This window comes from Alnus glutinosa, chromosome 14 (genome assembly GCF_958979055.1).
Source record: "Alnus glutinosa chromosome 14, dhAlnGlut1.1, whole genome shotgun sequence".
Classification (NCBI taxonomy): Eukaryota; Viridiplantae; Streptophyta; class Magnoliopsida; order Fagales; family Betulaceae; genus Alnus; species Alnus glutinosa.
In genome coordinates, this window is record NC_084899.1 from 9,436,814 (window position 1) to 9,448,794 (window position 11,981).

Below are 11,981 nucleotides of genomic sequence, written 5' to 3' on the forward strand. Positions count from 1 at the left end.
TACAGCAAAATGGGACAGTCTCTCATCACTCTTGTCCCTACACCTCACAACAAAATGGTCGAGCAGAACGTAAACATCGTCACATTCTAGATACGGTAAGAGCACTTCTCTTCTCTGCTTCTCTTCTAGAACGCTTTTGGTGTAAAGTTGCTCTTACTGCTGTTTACACCATCAATCGTATTCCCTCACCCACTATACACAATAAAACTCCGTTTGAGCTTCTCCATGGTAAGGTCCCTAACTATTCTTTCGAGTTTTTGGTTGTGTTTGTTTTGTCACTCTTCCTACACATGAACGCACCAAACTTGAACCACGATCCAGACTCTGTTGTCTTCTTGGCTATGGTCTCACTCAAAAAGGTTATCATTGCTATGGTCCCATAGCCAAGCGTCTTCATATTTCTCGTCATGTGGAGTTTTGGGAACATAAGATGTTTACGAGTATTTCTCCTTTTCCACGGTCCTCTTCCAGTTATGCTCCTGTTTTTACTGACCCATCTATTGCTTTAGTCCCTGACTCCTCTGCAGAGATGCTAAGCTCCTCAGATGTTCCTTCTTTGACTGTTCTTGAGTCACCTGACACGTCTGCTAATACTTCTGTTACATCAATTGCACCTGAGCCCGTCCAGGTACCTGCACTCCGTCAAGCCACTAGAGTAAGAGTCCCTCCTTCTCACTTCAAGATTATCATTGTTACTATGCCCTTGCTACCCTTCATAAACCTTACAGTTATCGTGAGGCTAGTGCTGACTCTCTTTGGCAGAAAGCTAGATGCTCTCACTAAAACTCATACTTGGGACCTGGTAGATTTGCCTTCTGGGAAGTCTGCAGTTGGATGTAAGTGGGTCTACAAAATCAAGACTTGGTTAGATGGATCAGTGGAACGATACAAAGCTCGCCTTGTTGCAAAGGGCTTCTCTCATAAGCATAGTATTGACTATGAGGAGACTTTTGCTCCTGTTGCTCGTCTTACCTTTGTTCGATCTTTACTTGCAGCAGCTGTTGTGCGTCATTGGCAACTGTTTCAGATGGATGTCAAAAATGCATTCTTGAATGGTGATCTTGCTGAGGAAGTTTATATGCATCCTTCACCTGGCTATGACCAACCTCCTCACACAATTTGCCGTCATCACCGTGCTCTCTACGGTCTCAAACAAGCTCCCCGAGCCTAGTTTGCTAAATTTAGTTGTGTTGTTGCTCAGCAGAGCTTTGTCCCTAGTGCCTATGACTCTGCACTTTTTCTTCATACTACTAGTGCTAGTATTATTCTTACCCTTCTTTATGTTGATGATAGGATCATTACAGGGGATAATCTCTCTGGTATTCGAGATCTTCAGCACTTTTTAAGTCAGAATTTTGAGATGAAAGACTTAGGGCAGCTTAACTACTTTCTTGGTCTTGAGGTTACTTCGGATTCAAATGGATATTATCTCTTTCAGGCTAAGTATATGTCTGACTTGCTTTCCAAAGCAGGCTTAACTGACAGCAAAACATGCACTTCTCCACTTGAATCTAATGTTCGGCTTCTTGCTATTGATGGTGAATCTTTTCCAAATGCTACTCTGTATAGACAACTGGTCGGTAGTTTCATCTATCTCATTGTTACCCACCCAGACATTTTCTATACGGTTCACTTGGTTAGCCAGTTTATGAGTGCACCTCGCTCTACTCTTTATGCTGCCGTTCTTTGTATCTTACGCTATGTTAAGGGGACTTTGTTTCTTAGCCTTCACTTTTCTTTGTGCTCATCTCTTGAGCTCTGCTCTTGATCGTACCGACCGTTGCTCCACCACAGGTTATTGTTTCTTACTCGGCACCTTTCTCATTTCTTGTAGTAAGAAGCAAATTGTTGTTGCTTGATCCAGTACTGAGGTTGAATACTGTGCCCATGCCGATACTACAGCTGAACTTTTGTGGTTATGATGGCTTCTGACAGACATGGGTGCTCCTCAAACGACTAGTTTCCCTCTTTATTACGATAATCGGAGCACCATCCAGATTGCTCACAATGATGTCTTCCATGAGCGCACCAAGCATATTGAAATTGATATTCACTTCATTCGGCACCACCTTCAGCAAAATACCCTACATCTTTGATCTGTCTCCTTTGAAGATAAACTTGCCAATATTTTCACGAAGTCTCATCCTCCTAGTCGGCTACGTGATCATGTTTCCGCCCTTTTTGGCCACACCCTGCACCCTCACGGGTTGCACAAATCCATCTTGTGAACCCCTAAATGTAAGGGAAATCCATGCGATGTGTGTACGTGCGGGGTGGGGGGCGCGGGTTTGCGGGGCGAGGCCAAAAACACATCAATGCCTTCAAGGAGTTCAAGCCACAGAAATTTTCTGTTAAGGCCTTCAAGCCACATAAACCCAAAGCCACCAAATCAAATCAAACACAAACAAACCCAAAGATCGGCACAATGTCAAGAGAGGAGCAAAATTAAGAAAAGAAAAATGACTCGGGGGTTACTGCGTTAGGGTTTTGGTGAAGAACTGAAGGTTGAAGATGATGAAGTCATGAAAGAGGCGAAGATCGGTGTTGTTGGGGTTTTGGTTAAGGACTGAAGGTTGAAGATGATGAAGTCATGACGAGGCGAAGCTCGATGCATTTAGGGTATTGGTGAAGGACTGAACATTGAAGATTGGCGAAGGTTGAAGATTGAAGATCAGAGCAATGTGAAGAGAAGGGGAGGGCCGGGAGGCTACAGCGCTAGGGCAAAGGGCGACAACGTACTAGAACTCTGGAGGTGAAAGAAAAGAAAGGCTTAGTGTTTTAGGAACTTAGGGTTTCTGCCACACACACACACACACAAACCCATACCCCGGCCCACACAGTTTGATAAAAAATCAAACTGTGTTTCATGTTTCGATGCGGGGCGGGCTGAAAGGCTCACACACACACACCACACGGTTTAAAAAAATCAAACTGTGTTTCATGTTTTTCATGCAGGGCGGGCTGAAAGGCTCACACACACACACATGTTTTGAAAAACCCAAACACGTACCCCGCCCCACACGGTTTGATAAGTGTTTCATGTTTTCGATGCGGGGCGGGCTGAAAGGCTTGCTGGGCAGGGCGGGGCCCGCACATCCTTATATGTATGTGTGTATATATATATAGATAAAGATGTTAATAGTAGAAAAATTACAAATTACATAAATTATGGTGCCAAAGAAATGACATGAACCGGTATCATCAATGACTTGAAGGGGAAATACATAAGCCGGCCGCTCACCAGCGGACAAAAACATAAGCTGGTCACTCTGATCTTGCAACCTAGTCCCCCTAGTTACGGAAATACAAAAACTAGTAAATTCTAATAGCTTCAATAGAATATACGGCCAAATTCTTCACCTGTCAAACAGCCAGCCTGCTGTTTAAACAACATAAACTGCCTAGATTTCCATCTACTGATCTAATAAGTCTGTCCTGTCTCTTCTATCATTAGTGTAAAGCTGAATATATTCGACAATTACTCGTGTCCCCTCGAGTCATCATCATTGGAGAGCAAGCCCAGACACAAGGAGCAGGGCGGGTCACGTCTATCTTCCCCGCATGTTCTCTGCTCCAAGCATTCTGCATGATAAACATGACCACAAACTAAAACTGCCACCACGGAGAGTTCGCCAGAAGAAAGTGTACTCCCAACAAAATACGGTTTCCGTCTCAATGGCTTCTGACATATCCCACATACCATCTTCACTACATCTGATGATACTGCATTCATTACCAAGGAACTGGACCTAATTCTTTCTGGCCTGCCAAATGCCTTTTCCCTATTCTCTGCAAAAATAGTGTAACTTCCAAGTCAGTTTGAGACCACGGAAGAATACTTCTATTTTAAATCTTAGACACCGGATTGATAAAAATGGGAAATGTGAAATCCAAACAGGATCCTGTTTGGTAAAATTTTTGAAAAGTGTTTTCGTTTTGTGTTTTGAAAAGTATTTTTTAAAAAGTGAAGCCTATGAAGGTCACATCTGAAAATCGTGGGGGAGGTCATAGTGGAGACCAGGGTGAGTGGATCTTCACCACCGCTCCCCTCCACCCCTGCAAAGTGCGGCAGGGGTAGAACTCTACACTCTCGCCACCCTCTGAGTGATGGACACCGGAGGTGGGGAGGGGAGACCCACCTGTGGTAAAGGGGCGACCTCTACCCCATTGAGGCCAACCTCCACTTTTTAAAATTTTGTAATTTTTTATAAAGTAATAAAGCCAGGCTCCACTTGTTATTGTGCATGTTTGGACAAAATGAGTGTATTTTCAAAACATTCTTATATAAAGGTGGAGGGAGTCTCCTAAAAAAGTGTTTTGTGTTTTGTTTTAAAAAGAATGTTAGTTGTAAGAAGTCAAATCAGAAAACTCGTTTGGATAATTATTATTGTCTGGAAAATATTTTTCAGTATTTGCAAAATTTTACCAAACAGAGCCCTCATGTTTAAGCACAGGATAATCTGAACTTTGTAACAGGTGGAAAATGTTGTCATCCCATCACAAAGGAATCTAAGCTTCTGTTTCTAGAAGATCAGCTGAGCGCATATGCCCCATTCATCACTTAATGCATTATTTTGGCAGTGATAAAATTTAATGCACCAGTATCATCATAAAGCTGGACACCTCATCAAGAGAACAAAATTCATTCCTTGATCTGACTTTCCATCAAAATAAATAGAACCTTGGTAGAATTGGCGCAGATAAGAACTAAAAACAAATATGCACCTGAATGATGTCCAGTCTGTGAGTTAAATTGAGCAGCCAACTTGAAGGATAGTCTCTCATCACGTAAAGAAGCGGCTTTACCACGAGAAGTTGATGCATTGGCATGATTACCTGAGTTACGCCGAGAATATTGATGGCTATAGTAATGACGAGAACGTTTCAAAAATATTGAATGGCCAAGACTCTGAGTATGATGTGCAGTAGTAGGATGGGCATTTAGTAGAGAACTATCCGTGATATCCAAGACAGATGGAAGAGGCTTTAGTTCACTAGAGTTAACTGAGTGCAAAGGTTTCTGCAAAAGATAAAATAAAATGATACAACTATGTGCATGTAATTGCAGATAAGATGAATGAAACTGGAAAAAAAAAAATATATATATATATATATATATATATATATATATATGGGAAATTCTGTTAAATAATAGTGAAATAATTCAGATCAAAGGCAAAACTATCTTCGGAATCACTTGCCAGTATGAGTAAGTGTGGAAGGAGATACCGTAGAAATGTTATTCGAATTATCATTAAAAGCGGTAGGCCTAGCTAGCTAAAAGGACAAAAAAAGAAAAGAACCAAAGAAATAGTTTTAACCTTTTTTTTTTTTGTAAAATGGTTAAAACTTGGAAATAGGAGCTATCATTTACAAAAAAATAGGGGTCAACACTAACCTCTTCTGACATTAAGTCCATCCCTAAGGAACAAGGCATGGTATCTGCAATATTACATACAGAAAAACAGTGATCATTCTCGCTTCCTTTACTTATATCTGAAATAAAATTTAAAAAGGAAAGAAAAATTCCACCAAATATCAGATTCTTATATCCAGGATGTATAACCTTCTTCCTCTTTGAAGCTCGTATAGACAACCAATTCTAAAATCAAGACACAGATTTCTTCACCAAATTAAAATGTAAGATTTAATTCCATTCTTCATGTGGTATAGCAGGACCAAAAACTAACAAGTCCAACTTCTCAAAAACTGGTGCTCAGCAAGTGAATGTGACCCAGTAGCCAACAGATAAGGAAAATGTTAACAACCTTAGCAATTAAGGCTACAAAGAAGATTAATTCTTGATTATGATGTCAAATGGTCAGAAAGGAATACAAAACCAGTGAATTTTTTATTCCTAATTGTACAGCAATGCAAAAGAAAAGAACCTACTGAGTAATAACTTTAACTAGCAGGAGAATTGGCCAGTTGGAAAAAGTTAGATGATGCTGGACCCTGTATAGTGCCAGTTAACGCCAAAGAAGATTAATAACAGCGGATAAGATGGTGTCGTTGCAGTAGAAAGAAAGCTCATTTGTTCAGAAAACATCATCCAAATTTCTTTCCTTTTAACTTTAGAAAATCAAAAACACGTTCGTGTGTGTCTGAAGGAGGTCCAACTAATACAACCGCATTCTCTCTCAAAAATAAAAATTTGAAACGCACAAGCAAATATCGTTCCAGCTATATTGATCTTTCTGTATTCTCCGAATCTACAAGCAAAAATATCCGACGATTTCTATAGTACTAATTGCAAAGTGAATCAATGAAAAGCAGTTTCCGATCAACATAGAGGTTGCTTGCTTCAATTAACAATTTCTGATTTGTACTTCCATTACACTAAAATAATCGAGAAAGCCAGAGAAAAACAAAAGCCCCATCGATCAAACAATGATCAATGAGAAAATAGCCCCAAAAAATATTTAAAGAAAAAAAAAAATTAGAAACGCACAAACCCATTCAACAGGTAGAAAGGCAGACACAGAGAGAAGGCCATAAAGCGGCAGGAGCTGAATATTAAGAGAAACTAAAAACTGAGACAAAATTGCAGGTAGATCGTGAAAGCCCAAAAAGAAAAAGGCCAATCAAAGTTGGAAGAACATACTTCCTCCCACTTCTGTTTCTTGAAAGAAAATGAAAATGAAAAAGGCAAACAAACCTCAACTAAATTTGATCCCGATTAGCTGTCTGCATTTTTTTTCTCAGGAACCAAACGGAACCCATCAAGTGGTAAAAAAGAAAGAAACGTACCGGAAGAAGGAGAACAGGAAATGGGATGTTGGGTCTGGGTCTGATCAGGAACTCGCTTCCTCTTCCCCATAATAAGAAGAATAAAGAGTGGCTAATATCAATGGCACCAACAGAGTTTGCGGCTCAGATACACCAACAAATATTATGGGCTTTAGCCTTTAAGCTTGTGGGATCTCTCTCTCTCTCTCTCTCTCTCTCTCTCTCTCTGTGGCTTTGCGGTGTTGCAGCAGTACTTAGGGCAGGGTCCTCTCGTGTGGACGTAGGGTCCAGGAAATAAGACTGTGAGAGAGAGTTGGGGCAGTTCTGGTAGAAGAAAAACGGGCGAAAGAGGTGAACAAGACACAGAGGCTCTCTAACTCCCGTCCACGTCACCGTCGTCTGAAGATAGGGGCACGTGTTAATGGGAAGCCGACCTATATATCTTCCCACTTCCGTACTTGACCTTGACAGATGTGAAATATTGCCAATTTCTGAGATATTTCACAAATTTGTGGTCATTTCCGCTCGTAATAAGTCGTTACTCTTTTCTTTTTCTTTTGGTCTTTTTAATTTTAATTTATTTGTTGAAATTCACTTGGGTGTTTCAAAGAATAAAAAAAAAAAAAAAAATTAAAAAGACTAAATATATAATTAGATAAATTAGTTGGCTTCTTTGAGGGAGTCGGCCTCCTTGATCAAATCTAATTTTGGGTGTTTCAGGATATGACAAAACTGAAATTTGGACTTTAAAAAAAAAAAAAAAAAAAAAAAAAAAAAAAAAAGAAGAAGAAGAAGAAGAAGAAAGAAAGAAAGAAAGAAAAAAGAAAAGGAGAGAAAAGAAAAAAAAAAAAACTCTTCTTCTAGCGAAAGAGATAGTTGTGTTTCGAAAGAATGAGTGAGACGCTTGCCTTTCTTTTTCTATCGTTCTTCCTGACCTAAGGTCATACCTTTCTCGTGCATTTCTGCCATGCATCGCCCCTTGGGTTGGGTGGCATGTAACAAACGGACCAGGATCCTCTCCAACTGAAAACAACTGGAGAGGAGCCGATCATTTATACACAATGGCAGAAATGTAATTTCACATGGTGTGAAATTATAATTCTACCATTTATACACAAGGAACGGCTCCTCTCTAGTTTCTCCAATTGAAAGCAATTGAAAAAGATCCTAATGCATAACAAACTCATGAAGGTAGTTCACTTGCTCTAGCAAGGGGGTGTCCCATTATTAACTGATGAATCACAAATATTGTATATTTGGACCCCCTTAATTTGCATTCGTTAAACCCTTAGTTTTGTTATTTTCTGATATTTTTGGCTAGTTTTGTTGTTTTAGTGTTTTGCAGGTCATTGAGAGAGAAATTGAGGTTTTGAGGCAAAAAGGCTGAAAATTCGAATTTTCAGGAAATGAGCTCGGCACAACCCTGTTGAGTTCGAGCGCATGTGCCCACAACAGCGCCTTTCACCCGAATGGGCTCGAGCGTATCCATATTGAGCTTGAGCGCATGCGTCCACAAAAGCCCTCAGCAGCCTTTCACCGGAGTGGGCTCAAGCTCATCCCTGTTGAGCTTGAGCACACGCGCCCACAATAGCCATCAGCGCCCTGACGAATGCCTGAGTGCGCTCGAGCACACCTAAAGTGCGATCGAGCACACTTATGCTGACTTGGATATGCAGAAACCCTATCTAACTCTATAAATACCCCTCTTTCTCATTTCTTTCGGGGAGAGGCCGCTTGGACAGCGCCCTAGGTGTCGTTTTCTCTATTTTTTAGGGTTCTTTGGTGATTTTCACCTAGAACTTCCATATTTTGTAAGTTCTTTTGATTTTTAATGGATTATTGTTGTTTATTTATGCTTTCCTTAGTCATGTATAACTAAACTTTCATTTAGGGTTGAGGAAAAAGCCTGACCATTGAAGAGAAACTATGTTTTCATGCTTGTTTATGCTATTTGACTTTATGGGCTTTTGATTTCTAATTTTTCTACTTCTATTCAATTTTTTAAATGATTTTTGGATATCTCTTATGGTTTCCGGATACAAGTGATGATTTAAGGTTGTCTCATTTAATTGATTGCTTGGGTTTTATTTATCAAAATGTTGGGTATTCATTGTGTTTTGTTCAACGGGGACATTTGATGATTTGGTGAAAAACCAGGTATCCATTGTGATTTGTTCTCTAAATGTGTACAATGGATGATTTGGGGAACACCGGGTATCATTTGTGATTTGTATAAAGAACGGATTCATTGAATGATTCAAACAATTTTTGAAGCAAAGTAGAGCATACCTAAGATTTGTATGTGAGAACTTCAAATATGTGTTGATGAGCATTAGAATATATTCTTATAATTCGGTGACTGTGGATTCCAAAACCTTAGAACCTTATCTTTTGATTTGTTAAGTTTAAGTTTTATTTTGTTTAAAAACCCTAAATTTGGAATTAGGTTAAAATATGATTAGTTTGAATAGAGATTAATTTTCACAATACAATTCCCTGTAGGATCGACCTCGCACTTGCAAAACGCTATTGAAAAAAATAAAGATGACTTCTAATTAACTGTGTGTGTGAACAGTGTGCGACAAAATATTAAATGCGGAATTTAAAGGAGACAAATATTTTGTTGACGAAGTGAAAACTCAATTAAGAGAAAAACCACTCCGGGGTAACCAAACCCAGGATATCCACTATTCAAAAGACAAAGATAGTTACAAAGCAGTAGCACTCACATACCCCTGATGCAGTGGTCGTACCTTGAACTCTGACGTGTAACTCAACATAAACGCCTCCCAACCAGGTCTCCTACCTAAAGAGGTCTTCGATGGAATCCTTTACCTTAAGGCTCCTCCCTAAGATAAACTTCACAACTGATCAAATCACACACTGGCAACAGCTAAAGAGCTAGCAAATCTTCAATATCTCTCTAAACACCCTCTCTAAGCTATAGATAATTCAATACCGAATTCTGTAAATTGTACATGCCTAGAGGCCTCTATATATAAGCTGCAGAGGTCCAAAACCAAGTCTGGAACGAATACTCTAGGCGCTGTCCGGACGGCTCACAGTGTAACCGGCTATTCCAAAATAGCGCTGAGATTCTTTCCTGAATAGGGCCACGTCTGGACGGTGTTGCCCTCGCGTTCGGACGGTGTTGCCCTAGCATCCGGACGGTTGCACTTCTGCTGCACGTTATTTTCATAATAAGGACTGGGTGTCCAGACATTGTAGACTAACGTCCGGACATTTGAACTTTTGCTCCACATCTTGCCTTATCAGGGAGAGCTTCCAGATGGTGTAGACCTGTCGTCTGGACGGTTTGCAGCCGTCTTCCCATAATTGTCTGAGACAGAAACCCTATTACTTGTCGAACACTTAATGGCGTCCAGACGGTATTGCCACGTCGTCTGGACCGATGTACTTGAATGCTGGATTCTTCTCGAGCTCTGAAGAGCGGCCGGGCGATTTGCCATTACATCCGAACGGATGCAATCTTGAACAATTTGAAGCTTCTAGACACTAATGGGCATCCGGAAGGTATTGCCACATCGTCCAGACGGATGTTGCTGACTTACAAGGGTACCGACGGAAGCTTGGGATCCGATTTCTTCCACTTTTCTACCTTCTTACACCTTTACCTTCAACTTTTCTTACTTGCATTCCTAGCTTTCTTTGCTCGCAAATTTCTGAAAAGATTCGCAAAGGGTGTTCTGTCGTTGCTTCAAACCTTATGTTTGAGAGGGTGCATTGGTGCTCTCTCATCAAAGAAGACAATATGAGGGACTTTCATTCTAAGAACCATATTCCCCTTTTCGTGACTCCCCGAGCACCTCAATTGGATGAAGGCGCTATCAACCCTTTAGGCTTTTGATAAAGTGTGTTTTTGATGAGGAAATCTTGAAGGTAAGGTTGAGGTTCCCTACCCCTACAACAATCTGAGCCATCTTGGCCTATATAAATTTGACCATTTTCCAGCTGTTGTCGAATATTTGGAGAATTCTCCTAGATTGTGTGGCTAAAGATGCTTGTTGGTCGCCCTTAAAAGAAAAGATAAACACATAGAAAAATAAAGATAACAGCGAAAATAATAAAATGAAGAGAAGAGATTTCACATGGTTCGGTCTATAACCAACGTCCACAAGATAAAGCCTAAAGGGCTACATTATGATTTTATTACTTGATATTTTCACAATACAATAGACTCTTATTTATAGAAGGGTTTGGGTAGATAAGTATTGTAATCAATCAATGTGATTTGATTACCATCAAATCTGATTGCAAACAAATCAATCAGATTTGATTGATTATAATTACAATAAATTGCTCAAATCAAATCTCCTAATATTTTAATTGATTCGTGCACTTGCATGTACAATTAAAATTCACATCAAGTGCACGAATTGTTTGCAGTTAATGGATTGCAAGTGTGAGGTCGATCCCACAGGAAATTGTGTTTTTGAAGAACAATTTTGTTTCAAAACTAATTAAATCTTAACCTAGTTCCAAAAAATGTTTGATTTTTTTTAAAAGGAAAACATAAACTAAATAAAGTAAAATAAAACAAGAGAAAAATACTAAGGTTTTGGAATCCACACTCACCGAATCATAATAACATACTCCATGTTCATCAATATTAATCCGAAGTTATCACAATTAAAATCTTAAGTATGTTTTACTATGCTTCAAACAGTTAATCAAAACATCACATGTATCCATTCTTTACACAAATCACAAAAGATATCCAGTTTAAACCAAATCATAAAATGTATCCGTAGAATAAATCACAAGGGATATCCAATTGTTTTATAAATAAAAACCAAGCAATCAATTATGTGAAATTATCTCAAATCATCAAATGTATCCTTGAATCACAAAAGATATCCAAGAATTATTCCACACATTGTAAAGAAGTAAAATAATTGAGATATTAAACCCAATAAAATCGGACAATAAAAACTTACATGAAAGTCCTGTTGTTCTTCATTGATGATGCTTCATCCTTAACCTTAGTTGAGGAATTAGCTACACATGATACAAAAAATAAAATCTAACCTAAAGAAAAATTAAACTAAAAAGAAGAAAAATATATTTAGTCTCTAACTTCTCCTTCTTTTTTCTTGAGGCTTAGAGGTCTATTTATAGGAAGAAAACAAACTTTAGAAGCCCTAGAATTTCTAGAAAAATCGGAATTCAATCTCCTAGTCAAATTTAGAAGCAATCATAGTATAAATCGAAATAGAATTCGTCCAGATTTT

At 39.1% G+C, this 11,981-nt stretch overlaps 1 protein-coding gene across 2 annotated transcripts; it reads right to left on the bottom strand.

Moving 5' to 3' along the window:
* Positions 1-3,139: 3,139 nt before the first annotated feature.
* Positions 3,140-7,117, bottom strand: LOC133856471 (uncharacterized). 2 transcript variants are annotated; one of them, XM_062291505.1, is made up of 4 exons: positions 6,751-7,117; positions 5,399-5,442; positions 4,726-5,020; positions 3,140-3,789 (listed from the first exon to the last, which is right to left on the bottom strand). In XM_062291505.1, exons 1-4 carry the CDS (start codon positions 6,818-6,820, stop codon positions 3,479-3,481), a joined length of 720 nt encoding a protein of 239 aa, XP_062147489.1. In that variant the 5' UTR covers positions 6,821-7,117; the 3' UTR covers positions 3,140-3,478. The 2 variants fall into 2 exon arrangements, with proteins under 2 accessions (XP_062147489.1, XP_062147490.1); XM_062291506.1 differs by having other exon boundaries at positions 6,659-7,117.
* Positions 7,118-11,981: the final 4,864 nt, after the last annotated feature.